Here is a 26,391-nt window from a genome sequence, read left to right as displayed (position 1 = left end):
GGGGGGGAGGGGGGTTACTAATTTTAACAGAAGGCTCACTAATGGACCGATCCGGCCTGTCAATCAAACTGTGCGCGCTCACCCATTTGACCGATCACAGCAATGATTGTGGTCGGACAAACTCAGTCATGGGTGCGCGTATATTGGCACGCGCGGCAGAATCGTGCAGAATGTCATTGGGTGTGCTCGTACACGTGTCTTGCTCACGTGCGCGGTAGGCGGAGCTCAGTGGAAAGCCAGAACGGTCCATTCAAAACTGATCTCAGTAAAACTCTCATGTCATAAAACTTGGGCCAATATGCATGTTCTTCTTGGCAAATTGAAGCAAATTGCTTACATCGGGCAACACTCGATATACACAGTACAGCTAGGCATACTTTTTGATATTTAGTTATATTTTAAACTTCTCAACGACCTTAATTGCAAACTATTAAACAAATTGTTATCATCAAAAAAATGATATGGTGGCATTTGTAATAATGTACTTTTTATCATAGTTTTCCTATATTTATATATACCCTGTACACACATGTGGCTTACATGAATGTGGATCTTTTTGGTAGTACACACTGCAGTGTGTGTTAGTGTCAGGCTAACAAATAAAAATCTTGACAAAAACAATACCTGTTCAAACCACTACATGTACATGTACAGTACAGCCCACTGATAGCCATCGAGGCACGCATGGGAAACGAGGGCTATAACGAGCGTGTTATTACCCCTCGCGAGTGCACACGCCTCGTAGCGAGCGAGTGAAACGAGGCTCGTTATGACCATCTTTGCGAGATTAAGCCACGCGAGCCCCGCAGGCTGCTTCTGTAAGGGATGATCTCAGATAGGGATATAACAAAAAAAACATGACAGACAGACATGATAATAAAGAATGCAACCAGAACTTCAAGCCGCCCGCTTTCATTGGTGTCGATGTCGTCATGAATTTCATTCATAATGGAGGAGAAACTCTTGGGGAATGACGTTGCAAAGTTGTAAAAACCATGGGAAGGGATAAGAAATAGAAGACTAAAAGTCTTCGTCTGGAAACTTGTCAGAGTCAGAATCTGACAATATTATTTGTTTTGCTTTTCCTTTTTTTTCTCATGTGTATTAACGAAATTCCACGCCTGATTCAACATTTAATAAACCCATGGATGTGGTTTCGTGTGGTGTTGAAGTTGTTCTGTTGTCAAAAAATACCCACAGAGTTCTAGAGTTTGTCCCTGCAGTCTGGCTGCCAGTTTTTGTCGTCCAATAAAACTCCATTTTCTTTTAAAATTGCTGTTTGAGACGTTGTAGTAATGGAGAACTATTTTGTTCATGGTAGCCGAAGATTGTCCAAACCCCGTCTGTTTAATAAATTGTTGTTCAACATTTTGTGTTCAATTAATGATAAGATTGTCCGACCCACCTGTTAAACTTAAATTCACATTTTGACATTGGAGTATTGGAAGTTAATTATGAGTGTCCGCCCCGTCTGTTAAATAAATTGCCGTTTTGAGACGTTAGGAGTATTAGAGGAAAAAAAAACCGTTTCTGAAATGTAAAAAATGTCCAACCCGTCTTTATCAAATACCCGCTGTGTAACGTTCGAGTAGGCCTATTGGGAGAAAAATGTTTAATTGGTAAGATTGTCCAAACTCCGTCTGTTTGATAAATAGTGCCGTTTTGTAACTTCAAGAATAGGAAAAGAATGCCTGGACGTTCGAGTGTTGAACAAGTTTTTTTTTAAATGGTAAGATTTTTCAAACTCTCTGTTTAATAAATTGCCATTAATGGCTCTTACTGTTGAAATAAAATTAAAGCAAATTGCTTTCGTCCCACAACAGCAATATTATTAAAAACATTCAGTTCGAACTGACATCTTCCCCGTAAAAAAATGTTTCCAAATACTAAAAAGTCCCAAATTGGCTATTTGTTATTCACAACGACGGAGTACCGACATTTGAAGAAAAAAAAATTGGGTACATGAAAATGTCCCACAACAGCGATTATTATTATTAACAACATGGGAGTTCGTCGGACATGCTTATTAATTAATAAACAACATATTTTTTTCTCCAATACTGGATCGTCTCATAACGGCAATTACAGACGGAGTTTGGACCTTCTTACCCCTTAAAAAATTGCTATTAATGTCTCAAAACTGCAACTTATTGAAGACGGAGTACAGACATTCTAACTGTTGAAATAAAATTAAAGCTAACTGCTTATCATCTCACAACAACATTATTATTGAAAACATTCAGTTCGAACTGACGTCTTCTCCTTCAAAAATGTTCCCTAATTCACATAAGTCCCAAACGGCAAGGAGTATAGACAAAAATGTTGTACATGTGTATGGAAACGTCCCTTAACGGCGATAATGATTAAAAACATGGGAGTTCGTCGGAAATTCTTGGAAGTCTCACACGGCAACAACACAGTTCGTCGGAAATTCTTGGAAGTCTCAAACGGCAACAACAGACAGGAGTTTGGAGCCAGCCACTCCTAGCCTCACAGTGACAACTTCCCCTTAGATGTGCTGCAATTGTAACTACATTATAAACAGACACTCCTAGCCTCACAGTGACAACTTCCCCTTAGATGTGCCTCAATTGTAACTACATTATAAACAGACACTCCTAGCCTCACAGTGACAACTTCCCCTTAGATGTGCCTCAATTGTAACTACATTATAAACAGACACTCCTAGCCTCACAGTGACAACTTCCCCTTAGATGTGCCTCAATTGTAACTACATTATAAACAGACACTCCTAGCCTCACAGTGACAACTTCCCCTTAGATGTGCCTCAATTGTAACTACATTATAAACAGACACTCCTAGCCTCACAGTGACAACTTCCCCTTAGATGTGCCTCAATTGTAACTACATTATAAACAGACACTCCTAGCCTCACAGTGACAACTTCCCCTTAGATGTGCTGCAATTGTAACTACATTATAAACAGACACTCCTAGCCTCACAGTGACAACTTCCCCTTAGATGTGCTGCAATTGTAACTACATTATAAAATTGCTACATTTTATTGGTACTTGTTACAAAGTATAAAAACCTTCAATGTTTTGCTTTGTATGCCGCTCTGCTTTCATTATTGGTCAATACCGACACTGGTTGTGTTTACTGCATTTGTAATAACTTTCAAGAAGACGATCCCTGAAATTGTCCTTGCGTCGTTTCATTTCGTGGGTACTCGATAGTTTCGCGGGTGCTCGCTCGTTTGTCTCATATAGCTGCTTCCCAACTGAACGTGGGATCCCTCGTCTCGAGAGGCGCCCTCGTTTGATTGACAAACGAGTGAGCGTCCCTCGCGTGTTGCGAGCTGGGGCACACGTTGCCGGTCTCGCTCGTCTCGGTCCCTGCGTGCCTCGATGGCAACTAAAGGGCTGTACTGTATGTCGGACCAGCTACATGTATTACTAAAAAATGCTTATATACATGTACATCTATGACTGGACCATATTTTTTTTGTTTTTTGTTTTTTTTGTCTTTTGATATACTCTCACAATCTTTGACATCTGTAAAACATTAATGGAAAGCCATTAACATAATCTTGGAGGTTGAATGTATTTTTATCAAGTACATGTAGTGCATACTCCATTTGACTGCTCAAGTCTTATTTGTTGCACAATATTTATTTTTGGAACTTGAAAATATTGTGGTGCTATAGTTTCAAAAAACACAATGCAGCATTCTTTGATGCACGGCGCAAATTAGCTGCAGTGTACAATATGTACATGTAACAGCTATAATGCGATGTTTCACAACCTATAAGCAGTGGGTTTGTGTAGTTGACACAACGTATAGCACTGGTCTTGACTAAGTTCTAACTTCTTCGGTTCTCTATGTCATGTTTATTACACTCACATCAAATTCTACATCTCCACAGAGGTTCCAAGTGCACATTGGTCCTTCAATACGCAGAATTGTTGTTCCACTTGCATCTTGAATGGTAAACTTGGGGAAGCAGACACTCCACGACTGACACACATATCCAATAATTGTGCCTGGTGGAGAACACACTTCCAACTTCTGCAGGCAGCTACAGAATTAAAAGAAAACAGGTCTGTTAACATTTTCTCAGTTTGAGAAGACATATCCTTTCCGTAGGCCTAGCATTGAGGACTGTCTTCAGTCAGCAGATAAAATAAAAGTAGAGAGTACCTTTAAGCAATGAAGTTAGAAGTTGGAAAAGCTACTGCAATAAATTTCACGGTTAAAGGCGGGCAGTTACTTGGTAACAATTAAGGTTGATAGTATAAAGGTTGATAGTGGGTCATTCCGTGTCAAATCAACCAGATTTCAGAAAAGTTCCCAGGTGACCCCCTCTGATTTTGATGAAACTACATCAGAATGATTGGATGTGGCTCAAATGAACACATACAAAAAAGCTAAGTCATAATCCATGTCGTTTTCGAGATATGACCCATTGAAATTAGGTCAAGGCGGCCATTTTGTACTCGCGCGAGACGCGAAAAGTGATTTTTGTGATAATTTCTGACTTTGAAAGCTCATAATTTAGTTATTTTACCAGGTAGAGAGCTCAAATTTGGTACTCCATCTTACTTCTTGCCAAATTTCATGAATCTGTACTCAATTAACGAGTACATGTATCTCCTTTAATTTTCTAGTTATGGTCACCTATAGTAGGCACTTAAATCAGCCGAAAGTGTTTTTTGTGATAATTGGGGCCACCCTATGCCCACATGAGGGGTCAATTGAAACCTATATTCCCTAGTTATTATCTATTGGTGCATGTCTTTACCCATAAGCAATTATAAGCTCACCAATGCATTCATTCAGAAATAGCATGGACCCAAAGTTGGTTCCAGCCAGAAAAAGGTCAAAAAGACCCCCCCCCCCCCCCCCCCGTCTTGACCCCGGTTGACCCCGCGATCAATTGAAACATTTTGTGAAATTGATACCAGTAAAACATAAATATTATATCTACTTATACACCAATTTTCAGCTTTGGCACTCAACTCCTTCATGGTGTGGTGGCAATTTGAATATTACATGTTTTTGGCACATTTTAATGTAATATCATACAGAATACATGTACATGTACATTCATGTACATGTACATGTACACATACAATACATGGTAATAATGTATGAAGCTTGTGTAACTTATTTTTTCTGGCTAGCAAAAAGGTACACCTATGCATTGGCATTTGTGGTGTCTGCGTGATACACAAGTACAAATTTTGTTTGAGAAAGTAGTGTTTGCATGTGATACACATTAGAGAAGTATTGTTCTAAAAAAGTAGTGTATGGAAGTATAATACCAGTGTTTATGCAAATGAGGTGACCATGTGATTGGAAAGTTTAACCAGCATAAACATGTATATGCATGGAGGAAACGAAGGGTACTGGGGTTGGGTTAAAACCAGAGAAGAATATGACAGACAGTATCTCAAAAACGACATGGAGTATGACTTAGCTTTTTTGTATGTGTTCATTTTAGCCACATCCAATCATTCTGATGAAGTTTCATCAAAATCTGAGGGGGTCACCTGGGGACCACTGGTTGATTTGACACGGAATGACCCTAGTATAAAACATTGTGAGTGAAGTTAAGTAGTTTTTGAAAAAGAAGTATTTCTCCTCAGATTTAGAATATGAGGTCTCAAAATCAAGCAACTGAAAGCACACAACTTCGTGTGACAAGTGTGTTTTTCTTTCATAGTTATCTCGCAACTTCAACGACCAATTGAGCTAAAGTTTTCACAGGTTTGTTATTTTATGCATATGTATGTTGAGATGTAGAAGAGTTTGCGGTAACACCATGTAATAACAATCTCTAAATGAGTTGGGGTGGTTCTGAAAAGAACCGTTGGGTTAACACGACGTTTCCATCAGTATGCTCCGATCGTCTTCTGGAGAATGCTGGGCTCTGATGCTGCATGCTGCTTAAGTACTGGGCGGTGGATCAGGCGGATTTATCAAAGTCCCCCCTCGAGTCCGTGTACTCGGTGTTCCTTAAATCTAGTGGGAAGGTTATGCCCGGTTTCCCCGACATAAACCTTACCACGTTCGCATGGAATGCGATAGACTCCGGCACGGGCGGGGGGCACGGCCAGGAGGGGGGACTTCGATAAATTCGCCATCGTCAAGCATTCCCATATCACTGACCACTGAGTGAACTGGGATGCAGCAGAAATCATTGCTCCCAACCAGGCGTGGCACCCTAGATGCATTAGAGAGGCCATCGAGATCCACAAGCATGACACCCTACCCCAAGACATCGGCTTCCACATCAGCGACATCTGGCTCCCCCTTCTCCCGACCTAGTCACCTAGGCTCCACACCCTCCTTATCCCTTGTGCTTGTTCCTACTGACACGGTTCAGTGAGCACCCCCCCCCCCCCACACACAACACCCAAGGCTCCACAACAGGTTTCACCACGCATCATCAAGTTCACTTCCCGCCTATTTCCCGCCTTCGTGCATCACCGCTGATCCACCGCCCAGTACTTGCAGCATGCAGCATCGGAGTCCAGCATTCTCCAGAAGAAGATCAGAGCATACTGATGGAAACCACCCCAACTCATTTAGAGATTGTTATTACATGGTGTTACCGCAAACTCTTCTATATCTTGTTTCCACCATGCAAAGTTTCAAATCCTACATACACCAAATGAGAAGACTGGTCTTTGACAATTACCAATAGTGTCCAGAGACTTTAAGTTAACAGACATATTTTGTGGTGAATAGGGGCTTTTGCAACTTCCGAAATTCTCCTCAAATTCTCCTCATGAAATTCGACCTAAAGTCACTATAGTGCCCATAAATCCGCCAAACAACATCATAGCACAACATAATAAATGTCAAAATGCGCAGAAGATAACTGTGAATCGAATTAACTAATTATTTGGTGGCATACTAATTCACGTTCAAATGTGAATCTGACAATTTGTAAGTGTTTGGATACTTTATTGGCGCAGTTTATATCAGTTTCAACACTTCAATCGCACTACAGCGTAGAAAACACTGTTTGGACCACTATCACCTCGCTTGGAATAAACCGGAAGGGAAATACACGTAGAGGATGCAGGGGCGACAGAAGGAAATGTAAGCATAATAATACTCATATCTCTTATCAAGAACATGCATTGTGCCCGGGCACTAAACTTTTAGTTTGCTCTGTGGAATTACAGGTAAATTAATTCCAAGATCCCAATGATATGGCGATATATGGCGATCTTATTATCTCAAATCAAATAGACATATATATTTGCTCTGGCTTAAACTTGACTGTATGGTGATGATCGTGGTAGTGTTTCAATCGCAGATCTCCTGAACACTTTACCAACACATGCATTCCCTGTGTGGGTGTTTGCATAAATGCAGTTCATGGGACTCGTTTGAATACATAGATCTGTTTATCTTGTAGTAGTTTACAGACCACAGCTGACATGCAAGAGCAAGCAGCCACATTTCCTAAATTCATGAGAGACTTTTCAACTCTTTTAAAGCTACTGGTGTCAGAGCCGAAATCGGTTAATGATCGTGGGCGATTCTAACTTCCATGTGGACAATGCATCTAATCGTGAGGCATTGTGGTCTTTGGAGCTCATTGATTCATTTAGCTTGGAACAACAATGCTAGAGTTCCGACACATCGACACACGCTCGACTCATTGCGCCCACGTTCTTCTGATCACTCTGTTTCTGATTTTGCCAACACGCAGATCCCAGACCTGCCAACATTTGTATTCCAGAAATAGGAACAAATATGGACCGATTTTGTTGTCAGGGGACGTGACTATCGGAGACCGTATACTTTAATATTTTTGTGGTCAAACTTTGGGTCGCCTGCAGTTTTTGGTTTACTAGCCCACCTGTAACATTAACATTATTAATTGTAAAACGTAACCCCAAAATGAGGGTCAGCTCATAGTAGACGGTTTCTTTTGTTGTTGACTGATGCGCGCCAGGCGGTCGGGGCACCATACCAACGACAAACAGCAAGCTGCCACATGAATGGATGATGTCATCGTCAGCCAATCATCGTGCAGGAAAACCATCCTGTTTAATGGTTGATTTTTTTGTATTGTGGGTTTTGGACAACCAGTGGAAATTGCTGTATCCTGACAGGACTAGCTACGATCTGGACTCGCTTTTAACATTACCGGGAAGAATATGAAATAATCTATCCAATACTAATTGGGGACTGTGTATGTTGCTGACATTCATTATGGGAAAATTTGCTGTTTTTTGTGCCTTGGTTTCTTTCTTTTTAAAGCCATTTTTATGTACAATTTTCTCTTTTTAAAATTTGAGTTGCACTGATTTTTTTTATACATAACGACAGAATGCTCTTTGTTTCAATTTACTGTAACATTATTTTGGTTGAGATGTTTCAAAGAAGGCCGAAAATGACAGAATTTCAGAAGCCATTTTGATTAATTAAAAATTCACACAGAGGTCACGCACCAAAAACGATGAATTGTTTGCAGATAAAAGGAAAGGAATTTCAGTGTCCTGCAGTTAGACTGAACCCATGTAACTTTTACATGTGTGTAGTTCAAAATGATGTTGTACAATGTATATGTTTAATTAAAGATTCATAAATACCTCAGACAGTTTCACTATTCGTATTGGTGGAGAGCGCGTCACGTAGATGTGTCTAAAGACAGTGGACACTATTGGTAATTGTCAAAAAATAGCCTTCACAGTTGGTGTATCTCAACATATATGCATTTAATAAAATAACAAACCTGTGAAAATTTGAGCTCAATCGGTCTTTGAAGTTGCAAGATAATAATGAAAGAAAAATAACCCTTGTCACACGAAGTTGTGTGCGTTTAGATGGTTGATTTCCAGACCTCAAGTTCTAAATCTGAGGTCTCAAAATCAAATTTTTGGAAAATTACTTCTTTCTCGAAAACTATGCCACCTCAGAGGGAACTGTTTATCCCATCCTTAAAAATATTACGTTAAATCTAAAGCACACTTTGGAGATATTCTGTACATAAACCCCTTCAAAGTTCACCACACAATAGAGGTAGGGTGAATGTTGGGTGAATGCAAATATGTGGGGTCAATGACGGCATCATCAGAGAGTGACATACGACGAAGTGGATCTGTTGCATGGGATGCTTTCTGGAAACTGGGAAGGATATGGAAGTCTTCTACCGTGACTACAAGGATACAAGGATTTCAAGAAGAGCACAGAACAATCTCCCTAAAAGATCGAACAAAAGCAAAGAGATGATGTCCTATTGACACCATTTTCCTTGAGAAAGAAGAAACATACATGTAATTAATACAGAATGCTGCCTTACAAATCAGGTTAGCAATGTACGTATGGTCAGTGGTGTGCGTTGTAATATATGCAGTGAAATGTATGCAGGTAAAGTCAAGGAAATTGGTGATCAAGAAGTTTTTTTTGTGTTGTAACATACTTTTTACGTCACAAACAAATTGTTTGTTGCATTGAGGAACCTGTGATAACCAACCACGGCCATTCTAAATTCACAGACCACTTATAAACAGTAACCCAAACAGCTCATTCAACTGGAACCAGTGATGCACTCTTTGAGTTTTATCTTTTTATTACGTTATCTGAAACATTTGATTTAAGTTTCAAGTCAGAATATCGTTGCAATAAGGAGTTTAATAAACTTTAACATTCTTTTATATTCCAAAAAACTTTAACATTCTTTTTTATTCAAAAAACTTCAACATTATTTCGGTATTACATAGGCTTATATCCTGCTAAAGCAGCTCACCAAAAATTACATTTGAGGTTGTAGTCATATTTCAAAGAAGATGGCATTCTCAAAATGTTTTGAGTGCAATTGCTGTGGTTCTGCACCAATGATGGGTAATGTACATGTACATGTAATACTACATGTAATCCAATGTAAATGTTTACCAATTTAATTAACTTTTTTTGAATAGTGCACTGTGCTATTGCATCAACCACTCTCAGCGATGTTTGCGAAAGTTTGTTGTATCTTCGTGCAGTACTGTTGTATCTCGGCGTCACAACTTTGTAATCTCGGCGTCACAACTTTATTGCAAAAACCAGCGTCATCTATCCGAGATATGGTGTTATAACTAAAACAAAATAACACAATACTACAAAGAGTGTTGTCATATGTTCTTTTTAAAAGTGTCGAATCGTTCAGTGTAATCTAAGCCTAAACATGGGGAAAATATAATGTTTTAAATTGACCTACATTTACACTAGGTCAGGTTGTTATTTGTTAAATTGTGAGGTAAGTAATAACGGCTGCAATTAATGTGTTTTTCAGAATCACGAAAACCCAAGATACAACATTTTTGCACTGACACAACGATATAATCTTCTTGAAATAAGAAAAAAAAAATTGTTTACCATGGACACCAGCAGCTTGTACATCTTAAGCCACGATTTAAATGCACCACTTCGCGCGTAGCATTATCCAAGATCTTCATATCAAAACATCGACAATTTCCGAAGCAATTGCGAGTGCAACAGTTTGTATCTGTAAAACAAGTTTGTTCTGTTAACATTTATGAAATTTTGTATAAAGAAAACAGGTTGTAAATTTGTAAACTTAGAGTTTTATGTAGGCCTACAGTATGTAGTTCCGAAACACCTAGCTCTACATGTACTGTTTGTCAGGTGACTAACCCTCTAGCCTTAAAAAAATGTATTGTCGTTTTTACTGTACATTTCTTGTAATGAAATCAAGAATGCCTTAAACATCATGTAGATGAACTTAATCACTTTAGCTCTAAAACCTGAGGAATTCTGTAAACAAGGGTGACTTGCTATGTGAAGCAGAAACAATGTTAACTCTTTCTCTTTCACAATTATAGTCGCATTATTTGCTCCAAAAAGACAATGTTAACTCTTTCTCTTTCACAATTATAGTCGCATTATTTGCTCCAAAAAGACGCCGCTGTAAACCCACCGGTATACCCTGTGCATGGTATGTGCGATCACACCCCATGATCGACCCACCCGTATACACACTGTCACATCGCACGACTACTGTGCAGACAAGTCATCCGCACTTGTACATGTACCACTAACCGCATGCGGAGGCCTTCAGGCCGACAGCCTTGTCGGGTCTGTAACTTTCGGGTTTAATGTGTTTCATGAAAAAATGTCCACTAGCGGAAACAAATTGGGGGGGCTCTCGGATATATGCTAGTATGCAGCCCAAGAATATGGATATCTTTCGTCAGACCTATCAGACAACACAGGATGTGAAGCAAATGAACTTCCCTCCCACAGAAGTGTGGGCAAGGTCTACGAGGGAATACTTACTTGTAGAGCACAATACTAGTTTTGCATATTTCCCTATACCGGCAGGTAATGTTGCTAAGAATTAAATAGGGCCCTCTATTGGCCGCCCCATAGTGTCGCGCAGGGTTCCATGTGATCCTCCTTTTTTCTTGTGCGCCAATTAAGGAACCCCGAGACATCGAGAACTGTGGGGACGGAGGGAGGGATACACCGCTCTACCCGTCCTCCCATCCACCTGCAGAGTGCCTTCAGGAAGCAGTCGGAGAATGTGGAAGGGCTCTTCCAGGAGGCTGCCTTTGTTATATCACTCATGGAGACACCTTTAAAGAAAGCCCACATGGCAGACACCCCCCGTACTTCGTGGGCATGAAGTCACTGGCCATCCGTCCGGCAATGGCCGGATGTCCGTAACTATCTAACGCGTGATCGTATCGCGGGATACTGGTCGGGATGGCGGAACCATGGATACGAACAGCTGTTTGTGGCCGGGTGGATTGACTTTGTGTGGTCGATGACCACTTTAATGCCCGAACCGGGCACCAAAGCTTACTGGCAGCGACCGCCGAAAAGGCTTTAATTTAAGTTCATGGACAAAGATGTCTGGGGGTTTGAAAGAATCGGACTGATCTTAGCCAGAAACTTGGCTGTAGGTATCAGGCGGACTCCTCCGGGTTCCCACCAGATGTGTCCTGCTGCCACTGTAAGGGAGTGGAGTTCAATACGTCGGCCAGACGTGGTGACTGCCACCAAAAAGGCCACTTTGACCGTAAAGTGCAGCAGTGTGGCCCCACTCAGCAGTTCAAAAGGGGGTTTTGTTAGCAGTGTCAGTACATCCTGGGACCAGCTTGCGCACAGGGGGGACGGTTAACAAACATCCCCTTAGTCAGCTGCCCGTTCGCTTGGTTATCTGAAATCGTTGATCCGCTGGCAAATCCCCCGTGGACCGCTACAGTGGGCAATCGGTAATTCTTTACTGTGGCCGTCGCTAGCCCGCTAGCAAGTACGTGTGTTCAATAGATCAAGGCAAAGTCTTCCTCGATTGACATCACAAAAGGGGTAGGCGGAGTCACCCCCCCACACAACTATTTAATTTTTTAAACATAAATCGTTAAAAACAATTACTCAAAAAATTATTTTATTGTTCAGAAACATATACTCTACTGTATGAAGAAAAAAACAAATTCTATTTCCAGGTGACTTTAAAATCATATTTCTACTAAAAAGGATTAACCTTTTAAAACATTGTGAACATCCTATATTATGAAAAGTATCTAGAAATTCAAAAGATTGCAGATGTAACAGTTTGCTTACCTTCCACAGCATAGTAAACCTGTTGACCAAGTGTGTTTTTGACAACATACTTGTTGTTAGTCTCAAAACCCACGAAGGCTGAAAACAACAACAAACAAACAAACAAATTACTTTAAAAAGCACACAATGAATTTCTAGGCCTGCTTTTTTCTTACACAACATGTGCAAATGCATTGGTATTTTGTTTAAGATACGTAACTGCCGCCCAGTCTGCTAGTACAAATATACATGTACATGTATATATGTAGCCAAGTTCGCATTTAGCTCTCTCTCGGCAGCCGACCTTTCCTCATATTAATTTCCCATTCATTCCCGACCCAAATCCTTTAACAGTTGTCAGTCTTAATCCACCAATCAGTACAGGGGGAGTGCATTTGTGTTGAGGACCTGGTATTATACCCACATGTACGTTTTCTCACTGAGCACTAATCATTACATTGGACTGGTGCTCTATACATCGAATGCCTATGTATGTTCCCTTATCGACTGTCTACATGTAGTTCATTCAAAACCAATCTATTCTATTGCTATTGACAAACTGAATACCGTAATTTTCAGCTTGTAAGCCGCCCGGCGTATAATAGTAGACCAGTCAAACTTGAAAAAAGTGCTGTAAAAAAACCTGTAACCCTAACCCAAACCACCCAAAACTGTGAGTCACTTACCCCAGGATACAATAGGACCTAATGGGCCATATTTCACAAGTCTGAAAGTTTGGGCCCTAAAATCTGTCATTTACAGACAGTTTTCAGGGCCTAAAAAATTATTAATGAGGCTCGGCGCATTGATTCATTCACTATTTACTGGAGTGCGTTGCGAAAATGCAGCAATCCGAATGCCAATCAATGTCATTGTACAAACTGTATTCATCATCAGCCGGCTGCACAGCAGGCGGCACAAGCTTCTCCACTGTCTTGTGCTATTCTCCGAATCTAAAGCGGGAGAGCAGAAAATCTGGGGAGACTAATCTTTCGATGTATATGTACTCAGGGTACAGCAGGCGCTGACGACCTTGTTTGCGCCAGCCATGCAACGGGGAGTACAGAGCGTAGATGTTGAGTGGCTTGTTGGTGGGTTTCCATAGGATGTGTCCAACCTATCTGAGTTGTCGTTTTTGGATGGTCTGAGTTACATGTAATGCACCTTTGTGGCTGATGTTGTACAAAGTGGTGTTGGTAACCCTGTTGAGACATTTTATTCCAAGTATAATTCAGAGGCAGTTTGTGTGATAGCTGTTTATACATGTATGCAGCGAGGTGCTTGGTGAGGATCCATGTCTCACAGCCATGTAGCAGTATAGGTAGGCAGGCCGTCTTGAAGATGTTGAGTTTTAGCTATTGAGTCACAGTAGAAGACTTCCAAATCCTTCCCAGTTTCCAGAAAGCATCCCATGCAACAGATCCACTTCGTCGTATGTCACTCTCTGATGATGCCGTCATTGACCCCACATATTTGCATTCACCCAACATTCACCCTACCTCTATTGTGTGGTGAACTTTGAAGGGGTTTATGTACAGAATATCTCCAAAGTGTGCTTTAGATTTAACGTAATATTTTTAAGGATGAGATAAGTACCAATATTTGGTGGCCTAACTATAGGTTATTTTAATCACTGCATTTTGGTGTTGCTCAAAAGGTGTGCGGTTGTTTTTTCTGCAAGCCTGAAGATGAGAATAAAATCTGGTGTATTCTCTCCACCAGCCACCTGACACACAGCTTCGAATATTTTTGAAGAGCCAACAAAACCAACCGTCCTTTTCAGGACAACTAAACGAGAAAAGAGATGGTTCATGTCTGTTTCAATTATTCAATTTAAATGTACCAAATAAAAAAAAGATTTGAAAACAAAACTTACATCATTAAAGAAGAGGAGAGTTCTTTTAAACAAATATCTAATGAACGAGATTAACAAATAAAACGGAAAATGGAAAAATAATTTAGGAAAAGAACTTTAGGAAGGAACTATAAATAAATAGTAAACTTGTGGGTACAACCATACATGTGTAAATCTCTTATGTGAGTGTTGGCTCTGAAAAGAGCCGGTTTCATCTCGTTAACGAACAGGATACTCTGGTATAATACGTCTTCAGGAAAATGCTGGGCTGAAAAGAACTATAAATAAAACAAAAAAAACGTTTTGTTACATTGTACGTCTTCCCGGGTGTGACAGGATTATTTGCTGACATACAGCTTCAGATATGAACGTTTTAAGAACCAACAAAACCAACCGCCCTTTTCAGCAACCAAACAAAATGATTCATAAATGGTGTTTGAAGCTTTGCATGGTGTCGAGAATAAGAGTAACTAAAAAAATTAATAGTTAACTGGCGGGTACAACCATGTGTAAAATCTCTTTTGAGTGTTGGCTCTGCAAAGAGAAGGTTCGGTCTCTAGGTTCATGTGTCTGTTTCCAATGTTTCATTTGCAAAACACAAAATTATCCTTGAAAATATGATGCCTTATAAATATGTCAGGTCGGTTCATACTTCATGCGAATGCAACAAACAATTTGCTTCTGTGACTTGTGCTCAACTCCTGCGACACTTTGGCTGTGAAAACAGCACCTTGACTTGAAAATTTGATTCACATTCAAAGGAAGTACCTGTATGAACCGTGCTTTACTGGTTTGGCGAACCAGTTGTGTAGCTTACTACTTACTATATTCACAACAACAAAATTAATATTGTGCTTGCGGCACAAATTGCCACAAGGCATCTTGAGATTAAAAATTAGCAGCGACAAGTGCCATTAATTGGGTTTGAGGTGCGAATAGTCGAGTAGTAAATTTCCCTAGTCATCCAGGCCTACCATGAAGGGAACTTGCTTCGCATGAAAAATCCTGATAGGCATGTCCTGGCTCTGCTCTGGAAGCAAAGATCAAGCGCTTAAATTCTGCGCTACTGTAAAGCGTAATATTACAAAGCTTAGCACAGATTTCAATGCTTGTGTGCTTCTAAGCTAGCACATTATGTTCTGTGCTTGCACAGTAAGCGGAGAATGGTGATCGTATAGCGCAGAGTTTGGTGGTAATCAGAGCCATGAAATTTGCCCCTATTTTGTGTAGGTTAGGCCTACACTTCAAACTTGTGAAATTTCTTTTTAAGTAAAAATTAATCTTGTAAAACTGGCCCAATTTTATGACTCTGTTTCACCGTAAGCAAAGAATTGACACTTCAGAAGCCCGTAAGATGTGTTTCACAGCTTAGCAGGGTGAAGCCTGCGCAGATATTTCAGGGCTTGCACGTTAAGCAGAGAATGATGATTGAATGCCCAGAGTTTGTTAGAAAGCAGAGCCATACATGTATAGTAAAGCTGATGGCCCATGTTCTGAAGGGTGTTTACTTTGCTTTGCACTAATTTGGTAAATACCTATATGGAGCGCCCCCTATCGTCAGGAGTAAGAAAGGCATGTACATTTAAAACATTAGGAGAGTTGCATGCGTACAATAAAATGTCAAAAAATTCTCAAAATATATTAGAAAGCATTTGGCACATGGCTTCTTCAAGCCTCTGTATTTTTTCCAAGAATGATCAGCAGAATGTTTCAGTCACATGATTTGATCATCGTGAATTGTGAATTGAAAAAGTGTTTGATGAAACCTTTTCGGTGGGCAATTTTTATTTTATTTTTGGTAACAATGTAACAAAATTTGTTGATTTTGTCTAAAACAAAACATTAAAGATGCTATATGTCAGATTATTGGCCCCAAACATTAAAAAATAGATTTTTTTGAGTGAGTGGTTATTTCAAAGAGTATCACCCGCTCTAACGAAAAAAAGTTTAACATTTACGTTTAATGGTCAGGATACCCCACCATGCAATGCCTCAAATCCTATACGTATGCTCTACGGGGAGCACACCAATGGACTTGTGAAGTTATATCAACGATCTTCTACCAGACGTTGTAAACTTATCAACAAGTTGACATTTCTGAAGAGATGTAGAGATGCAAATGTAGTCCCCCGAAGTCTCTGCCTTAGAGACCCTATCCGAACTGAACAATCTGCTCGAATCATTCGTAAAGCCAACAAAGCTTTACTCCGAAGCCAAATCGCCTCAATACAATGTTGTCTAGGCCAGACAGATCAACACATCAGAATGCAAAGCTAGTCTCCGTACGACTATGCAAACTATTGATTATGATAAAATTTAAAGTCTATATCATACATGAATATCTCAACCCAGAAGAACCTTATTCATAAATTCCAGCGCCTCTAATCTAAAGCCAACAAGGTACGAACGAACCCTAATAGCAAGGGTTGCACAAGTAACGGGACAAACAATCAGGGAATTAAACATAAATCAGTTGTAAACCTCAGTCAACGCCAGCTATCTGAAACTAAAATGGATGTCTTAGCCTTGGGTATGAATTTTGCCACTACCCCGAACAAGATACCAGTTGAGGAGTATATCCAAGCAATTGAACCCTCTATCCGAAAGCTGAACAAACAAAAGGCAGACCACATCCGCATTCAGATTCATGAGGCCTTGAAACATTCTAAACGAGAATTCCAGGCTATAAATGACCTACGCCGGGATCCCTCAATACACATCCTGAAGGCTGACAAGGGTAATGCCACTGTTGTAATGGACCGCACTGAATATATATGACCAAAAGGTTCAAAGTATCCTTGACACAATACCTATGACCGCCTAAAGAAGAACCCGATCCCATCAGTTGAAAGGAAGCTCGCTGCCAAGCTCCTCTCCCTAAACCGTAGCACTGCCATATCCACTCCATTGTACAGACATCTCAGGCCTTCAGCCTCGAAGTGCCCGAGATTCTTTGGTCAGCCAAAGATTCACAAACCAGACAAACTGCTCCGCCCTATTGTCTCCTATCGAGGTTCCCCTACCTACAACCTCGCCCAACACTTGACTTTAAGCTTTTACACCCACTTGTGGGCAAAACACCTCACCATGTTTCAAACTCAGCAGGGTTTATCGATATTATCAAGGGAACTGAATTACAGACTTCCGATATATTAGTGAGTTTTGATGTCAAATCTCTTTTCACTATCGTACCCACCGATGAAGGTTGCCAAATAACCAAAGCGGTACTAGAACAAGATGAAACTCAACCGATTGAACCAGCCGAACACCAGACCATATTCATGATCTATTAATGACATGCGTGAAGTCCACATACTTCCAATGGAGAGATGGATATTACAGACAGGCTTTAGGAACTCCCATGGGGTCTCCTATCTCCCCAGTCTCAGCGAACATTTTCATGGAAGATTTTGAACAGAAAGCCCTGGGTACAGCGCGACTCAAACCCAAACTTTGGCTCCAAATGTGGATGACACAATCATCATTTAGTCACATGGATTGGAAAACCTTGATGACTTCCTCAGTAACATTAACCGCCAACTCCCCAACATTCAGTTCACCATGGAAACTGAGACATCCGACTCATTACCTTTCCTTGATGTACTCATTTCCAAGAAGACTGATGGTTATCTAGCACACTCCGTGTACAGAAACCCCACTCATACAGACCGCTACCTCAACGCTCGGTCATTCCATCCTCCTTCTGTGAAAGCCTCAGTGAACCGGACCCTACTTCAAAGGGCACACATTATTTGTGATAAGAAACACTTACCTAATGAACTGGAGCACCTTAACACAGTGCTAAAAGCGAATGGGTATAAACCTAACAAACAAGTCTCTCAGTCTGCACAATCCAAAGATATGCCCATGCGGTCCTTCCGTACATTGGTCATACCTCACACAAAATTCAACGGATCCTCCGTGAGGCCGAAATCAAGGTCTACAAACGAACTCGCAACAAGTTGGATACTAAGCTACACACTCACAAAGACAAGCATGACTCTAGCAGTCAGGCAGGGGTCTATCGAATTCCTTGTACTTGTGGTAAAGTGTACATTGGCGAGACCGGTAGAGACCTAACTACCAGGCTAAAAGAACATAAAGCACATGGCCGCAGAGGGGAATATGACAAATCTGCCATTGTCAAACACTCCACCGATTTAGACTTGTCATAGATTGGGATCAGGCTCGTATCATAGCACCTGAGAGACATTGGTATACAAGGCGCATAAGGGAAGCTATCGAAATATACAGACACGACACTGTGCCACAAGATATCGGCTATTTCATCAGCAGCATTTGGCATACTATCCTACCACCCTCCTCCTCTAACAACCCCCAACCTACTGCCACGCCTCACTACACCCGAGAGGTTTCTCACACAATGGGCAACCCTAACAATAGCCCTGAGCCCACCAACCACACAACCAATCAGAGCATTGATTGACCTGCAGTGGATCTACTGAACCCCTATAAATAAGCCCACTCCTCTCTTACCTCTTCAGTCTCCTGACGATGACTAGAGCAAGCTAGTCGAAACGTTGTGACCAATTCAGAACTGACTCCGGGAGAGTACCGTTATTACGATCCTATAAGCTAAAGTAGTAGTCTAGTCTAATTTCTATACCATCCGCCCTGGTAATAGTTATACATGTAAAGCAGGACAGTTCTTTCCAGAACTGAGAAGTCTCCCAAACCTCCGATTATCTACTCCGCGGCAGAAGAATAAAGCAAGACAGTTCCCTAAGAACAACTCTACCTGGCAAGTAGATACACACATGGTGTTACCGCAAACCAAATATATATTGAAACCCCACCAGCATGCAAAGCCTCAAATCCTATAGGAACCATAATGATAAAAATTTAAAACGTTTCTTATAAAACACAAATTGGTCACGTGATATATTGTCGGGATCCCGACAAAAACTAATTTCGAGCACTTAATTTCTCTGCTACTAATAATGGGCCAACCTTTTCGAGCGATAGCTCAAATGAAAGCTTGTAACTTTCTTTTGACCCCCATCAGAATGCCTTTAATAATAAATTTTGGGGTCAAATCGGCCAAAAATCTGACATACTGTAGCATCTACATGTACATGTATATTATAAAAGCCCTTAAATCGCATACCGTATTTTCCTGCGGATAAGACGCGTCTTATCTGACTTTTTAGACCCCAAAAACATCGATGCGTCTTATCTTTCGGTGCGCCTTGTCTGCTGACGATTGATATTTTTTGGGATTATCACTGCGTGAAATAAAAAATACCTTCATGTCCAGTTCAAATCAACGATCTTTGTGTGAAGAATCCTTACTCAATAATGCGGTCGAACAAGGCTATTCAGACACCGAGACCGTATTTTCGTTCGAACAATGCCGCAATCCCCCAGACGGTCCAATTATTCCAACAATGCTGCAACGTGTTTATTCCCCATGACCGTATTCCATTAATGCCGCAATATCCACTGCGTCTAGCTTTCGGCCCAACAGACGCCGGCGGCGTACAAACGTTTTTCTGTGTGGCCGGGTATTCGTTCCGAAAACGATTGACAGTCAATAACTTCATACAAACGTCATTCACCCAACCGCTATTGTGTGGTAAACTTTGAGGGTTTTTATTGTAGAGAACAACGATCTCTGAAGTGTGCTTTAGGCTGAACGTATTTTAAAAGGATGGGGTAATAACTTATTTTTGAATATGCCTCTTTTTAGACCTTTGTGATTGATAAGTGCTTTGGGAACTTAACTGTCATCTTTGGGTCATCTTTGGTAGGACAAGAGTTTTATATTATTGTTACAATAAACGTTCAAATCGTATGAATATTTATTGCCTCTTTTTAGACGTTTGCTTGTAAAAAGTATTATGGGAACGTAGCATTATCTTACTAGGATATGATTTGTATTTGTTTGTAATGCCAAATAAAATAATACAAGACTAGCCATAAAAAAATAGGGAAGAAACCACATTTTTATTTTATTGAATTATTTTATTGCTTCAAAACTTCGGGTAGGAACGGTTGTTAAAATCATGGTTGCCCTTGCATGAAACTTGCCTGTAAAATCAACGATGTCCAAGTTCAGACTCGAAAATCTCTCAAAATGACACAGAAAATTAGCCCCAAAACGCAACCGTTCCGAGGTCTGTAAATTTAATAACGCAACACAAAAGCAGATATCACGCCTATAGTCGTTGTTTCTGTGCGTGTGACAATAAATACAAGAAACATTTAACGCTAGAGGGCGTTTTGGAACGATGTAATAGCGTGAGGTTAAACTCCCTCTATTGGTAAAAATTACGCGAACCAGCAATAAACGCATTGAGACAAGACTCGACGTGTCTGGGCTAGACTGGGCCCCTGTCTTTATCCGCAAGGATAAAGACGGGTCCCTGCCGCTAGATCCAGTGATTCCCATTGGATACAATGAACGTGCAGTGACATAGATGCCCAAATAGTCACTGCTCTCAAGTCCGCAATGGAATTTGACTGCGTATCTATATATATACGTTCAGGCTATGTCTGGGCATGCTTGGGATCCCCACAGTCACGTGGGAATTTTGGCGCATTTCCAGGCAGCGCAATTGCGAGGGCGTAGCGCAACCCGTCGGCGAACATCGCTCAATACGGTGCCCACTTTGTCTCCAACATCTGTTGTGCAATCTCGAGATTGAGCAGCGCAATCCACAGTGTACATGTGCATATTAATGTGCATGCAGCGAATTCCTGGCCGCGGCGGAGGATACGTTACTACAAACACACGCTACGTCCGTCTGTCGTTGCAATGTACCTGTATCAGCAAGATCCTCGTTTTGGGACGTCGGATGTCCAGGGAGGCATTGTGTTCATGTTGCAAATAAAATTAACTTCAGACAGTGCGTGGACCATGGTTTCTGCCCGCTGATTGGGCCGAACTTTATGCTATTAACAATATACAGCGTTGGCTGATTGGATAAAGGTCGGTATACGTAGGTTCTCAAAGGCAACAAATTACGTCTTTGTGTCAATGTGTCGACACCGGGTGGCGCCAGGTGTTCTTTTGTGTGCGGTTAAACGTGCGCCTTGTGCGGCGGTGCGCCTTGTCTGCTGACGTTTGAAATTTTTTGGGTCATTTTAGCGTCCTGCGCCTTGTCCGCCGAGCGTCTTATCCGCAGGAAAATACGGTAGGCGCCGCAATTGTTGTTTGGCAAGTGGTTCCTGTACAGCCTGCTAAAATGATGCATCCTGGGGAAAATTTCGGGGTACCCGTGGGTTTGGGCATGTGTTGTTTTTTGACGTCACAGTTAAAGCGCGAGCGTGTAGTAACTTTGCACGTACAGTACAGAACAATGAGGGGGGGGGGGGGAAATAAACTGGACAGAGAAAAATACACGAAATGGAGAACCACCTGACTGACGGGACCCGCAAAAAGTGCAAAGAACAATTCACCGGCGGGATGACGGGAAGGAGGCACAAGTTAGATTTTGGATTGGAAAGGAGGTAGGGGCACAAAGTGGTACATCTGTGGAACGGGGTACTAGGGAACGGCAAACATAGAAATGACGGGGAAAATGAACAGGGCTGGGGTAGGGATTGAACAAACTCTGCACTTATGATCACCATTTTCCGCTTACTGTGTTTTTCAAACATCATCGTGTCATGCATTGCACACATGTTACAAAATGTATGTAGGGCTAACAATTGAGAAAAAGAAAAGGCAACACTATGGATATAAAGATAAGAATCTAACTGAAATATTACAAATAGAAATATTTTTTTAGTTTTGGGGGATGAAAAAGTGTTTTCCCACCGAGATTCGCATTCCCAGGTATCAGAGAAGTAAGCGCGACTGATGACCACTAGGCTATAAGGGCCAATGCACATACCGAGGGTTTACATGTTTGTATATCAACAGAGGGGATTATGATCCGGCGAAATAATTCTTGTTTCATGATTTTGCGAACATTGTCACTAAATATGAACTGCTAACGCCTATAACTATTAAGTAGGGTTGAAATGTAGATAAGATGCCTTTAGGAGTTTTTGACGACGTCGTCAAAAACCCCTATTAAATTACGCACTTTCGTCCACGGACGACGCCACCTCGGAGTCTAAGTTTGACAATTTTTCACTCATGTTTCAAAAACTACAACACCACAGCAGGTAATATTTTGAGGGAAGCTTTCAACTGTCGTTATCTTCAAACTGTTTAAGTTTAGTGTAATTCTGTGGACACCATGGTACATGTATGTCGTCGTCGTCAAAACCCCTATTTATATACGCACATGCGTTAAACGAAAACCCTAAAGCTTCGCGTACTACATGTAAGTATACTGGCCAAGAACTCGGTTGGGAAACAAAGAAACAGAGACTGTGCTGTGGTCCAGAACGTATGTAGAAAAACAAGAAAAAGAAACTTGAGTAGACTCCTCTAAACTCACGAAGGTACATACGGAATCGCATTTACCATTGAGAATGTTTAACAATAATATGGAAGAAACTGCATCCAGTTATGTTCAAACGCATAGACTCATCTCAAGAAGTCACAACTCATGATAGTTACATACTGTATGGCATTTACCAAAGAGAATATTGAACAATAACATGGAAGCGACCGCATCCAGTTATTTTCAAATGAAGATTACGTGGCTAATTAACTAAGATTTTTAATTTTGTTTACATTTAGAGTAAAGCTTATGTTCTAAGCTTCAGTTTGGTATATGATTTCACTCTTTTGAAGTTATGGTCTAGGAGATTAGGTTAAAACAAAAAAACGTGTGCAATTGCTATGTTTTAGGCGGAAACAAAGAATAAGAAAAAAAAAACATCTTTCTGCCCTAATTGTACATTTATTATTTAACTTGATCAAAGATTCGTTGATGGAGTGGAAACTTGAAGTACTTCAGAAATAAGAGTGGGGAGCCTCCCATTAAGTGCTTTGTGCATCAGCTTGAAAATAACTTTTTGAATGGGGGCGTTACAAAATGCGAGCAGGGGTATTTTGGAGGTGTTGAAAACAGGAAACCTGGTTGTTAGAAAGACTATATAGAAGACTTAGAAGCATTGCCATTGTCAAGGAGAAAAGTAACAAATGCATGAATGACCTTTTCAGTGGCACTTTTGTCCAAGTAATAGCGAATCTGACCAATATTCCTAATGTGGTACATGTATGTATGATGACAGACAAACGATGTTGATATGTGGTTGAAGTGTCATCTATGAAGAAAAAATAACCCCTACGTTCAGAGCTTGCAGCCAGGGAGCTATCCGAGCATCACCGATGGAAAAGTTCAGAGGCCAGCTATGCAAGAGATTTTTCAACCCCCCCCCCCCCCCCACTCGAAAATTGACGGAATCGCTGCCCAAAAAATGTTGCTCCAGCATGTGTCCGGGGGAAAATGTAGGAAAATATTTTTCAAAATGCATTAAAAACTTCCTCAGTATACTCACATGAGGTACATGTACACAGGAGATGTTGCAGGTTAATGTGAATGTACTATTGTGTCAGATTATGTTCCCCCCTCCCCCCCCCCCCCAAAAAAAAAAAAATAATTCTGGCTCTAATGATGTGCAAAATCCTCCAGCCATGACTTCCGACTGTTATGTTGAGTCTACGCTCGAGGAGCACATTCAACGAATATTATGCTAAACAAATCTGGACAAACTTGTGCGCACTTCGCATTTGGACCTCTGCTGAATTGCCAAATTGCCACCTGAATCTGCTGAGAGCAAAAGTGTGCGCAATCTGCAATTTTGGGCTCTGTTTGGTTGCCAGCTTAAGTTGATAATTCTAAAAAAAAATGCATGCAATCTGAAGATTGTGCATTAAGGGGGGAGAAAACGGTTGGGGTGTTAGAGAGCGTGAGACAGACCCCTAATGCGTGAGTCTTACGCCTAATGCATTCATTGGTAGGTCTGTGAAACCTTTGTTAAATGTTGACAAGACCCAAATACAAGGAACTATGTCTTATCATCATTTAACTTTCCAGGAACTTTTGTGTTGTCCAACGTAAAATCGCTTGGTCGCATTTCTCAAGTCTTGCAATTGGCATTTTCCTGAGAATATTTAAACCTGATGTACACGTATAGCTGAGTGTCGTGTCTGTACACATGGTAATTCAGATTAAATTTTGGGATGATGTTGCGAATTGGTACAGTGTACACTGTAAACCACTGCAGGCCCACTACTGACCCCTGTGGCACAGAGTAGTTCAAAACAACAGGGTTTGATATCGTGGTGCCAATACAACATGCTGAATTCTATTGAAGAGATATGATTTGCACCATGCTTGGGCTGTGTCCTCTATGCTTAGGTGATTCTGGAGCCGAGAGAGAAGGATGTTGTGTTCAACAGTGTCAAAAGCAGCACTCAAGTCTAGCAGGACTAGTGCTGTTACATGTAGGTTACCATTGTCCATCGCAGAAGGAATATCGCTAAACTTGGGTAATGTTCGGAGAGCAAATCGCTCTCCTTAATTCATTTTCTTGATTTAAGGAGATCAGTGTATTAAAATGAAGGCCCGCAGTGGCAAATTTACAAGTAATGTTTGTTTGCCTCATGTCCTATGCACATTTCCTGCAGTTTAATGATCTACATGTATCTTTGGTTAGCGCAAGGACTGCAAAACAACCAGTGACCACTTTAACAATCCAATTTTCTAGATCGAAAAGATCAATTCAGACAGGAGTCACAAATGGTGATTTTAGAACATTCCAAACAACCTGCCCCCGTAGCAGCGACAGAGCAGTACTTCTCGGCATTAGACAACCTGCCCGAATCATCCATGCCAGTTCTACAAAGGCTTACGTACATGTACGCACTACAAAGGGTTCTCACCCCGTCTATCATCCCTTAAGTTACACTCGCACACGTGAGATTGTACTTGACTCCTCCTGCCAATTGTTCCTGAGACTTCTAAGGTCTTCACAGCCTCAGATCCGGAGGGGCGTCATGTACAGCAGCATGTAACGTAAACAAGAAAACTGAAGAACACAGTGATGTGATATTAAAATGCTCATGGCACCTCAAATTCTGAACTTATATTGTAAAATAATTTATGACTACCTAAGATATGTGGCATAGCTTAAAAAGGAATCAAGTTATATAAATATAACCAAAATCACTTAGAAGGTTTATAAGCTCACAAATTTTAATGTAAAAACAAATAAAAACATGGGGGGGGGGCTAACAAAAACAGGAAAATTCTTTTAAAACAAGCTTAAAAGCTTGTTTTCATGAATGTCAACTGCATCTTGGCCTTATCAACAATGAAAAGTTCAAGAATTGTTGACTAACCTTCAAGGAGTTCAACTTGCTGATGAACCAGTAAGTGATCAATCTGTGTCAAATATTCCAATCCTGGAGGGCAATCTAATGGCACCTGTGATGCTTGTACTTGCAGTCCTGCTTCTAAACTTCCTGGTGCCGGTGGTGGAGCTCCAGAAGGCCAGTTGCCAGGTGCTGGAGCCTGACCACCTTCACTTTCCTTTGGAGCATTCATTTATATACCTGCAATCATCAAGAACACAAATATGACCTTAAGCTATACATTCCTGAATTATCTATACTATTAAAAGCGTAACCCGCGCCATCTTGGATTGAAAATTAGAAGGTCCAGTGGCATGGCATCCTTGTGGAAATCAACACGGTTAAGTCTGTGGAATTCAATACGTTTGTGTGGTTGTAGACGTCGGGTTGCAAGTCTACAAAACCCTGACCCAAACTCCCACTTACAAGTCATCTGATTGGAGAAAGTTTGGGCAGAGACTGTGTGTCAACCACTGGTCGATGTTGTTACCAGACTTCCTAGAAATCTTTCTGACAGGCGACTCATTGGACAGTGTTTCGCAGATGGTTCTCCTGATTGGTTCACTCATTGCCCCTTGGCCGCCCACCTGCCATTCAATCCGCCCTTTTTGGTCGGATTACTTTCATTTTGTTCTAAGCATGGTTCTTTATAATTTGGAAACATTGGGTAGAGCCTGAAAGGTGTCTATTAATAACATTTTTGGGGTTGGGCGGGGGCTGT

At 41.0% G+C, this 26,391-nt stretch overlaps 1 protein-coding gene and 1 pseudogene across 1 annotated transcript in view; one reads left to right on the top strand and one right to left on the bottom strand.

Moving 5' to 3' along the window:
• Positions 1-26,391, bottom strand: part of LOC139944920 (phospholipid scramblase 1-like) — a 79,952-nt gene that overhangs the window by 9,895 nt on the left and 43,666 nt on the right. The window contains exons 2-5 of the mRNA XM_071942100.1: positions 25,659-25,871; positions 12,556-12,633; positions 10,345-10,474; positions 3,865-4,039 (exon numbers count right to left, since the gene is read on the bottom strand). Of these exons, the coding sequence (XP_071798201.1) occupies positions 3,865-4,039; positions 10,345-10,474; positions 12,556-12,633; positions 25,659-25,863 (588 nt within the window). The 5' untranslated portion in view covers positions 25,864-25,871. The remainder of the gene's footprint in view (positions 1-3,864; positions 4,040-10,344; positions 10,475-12,555; positions 12,634-25,658; positions 25,872-26,391) is intronic.
• LOC139944919 (uncharacterized) lies at positions 17,951-18,836 on the top strand (annotated as a pseudogene).

The sequence above is a fragment of the Asterias amurensis genome, chromosome 12 (assembly GCF_032118995.1).
Source record: "Asterias amurensis chromosome 12, ASM3211899v1".
NCBI lineage: Eukaryota > Metazoa > Echinodermata > Asteroidea > Forcipulatida > Asteriidae > Asterias > Asterias amurensis.
Note: the sequence above shows the minus strand (reverse complement) of the source record. Positions and strands in the feature narration are given on the sequence as shown.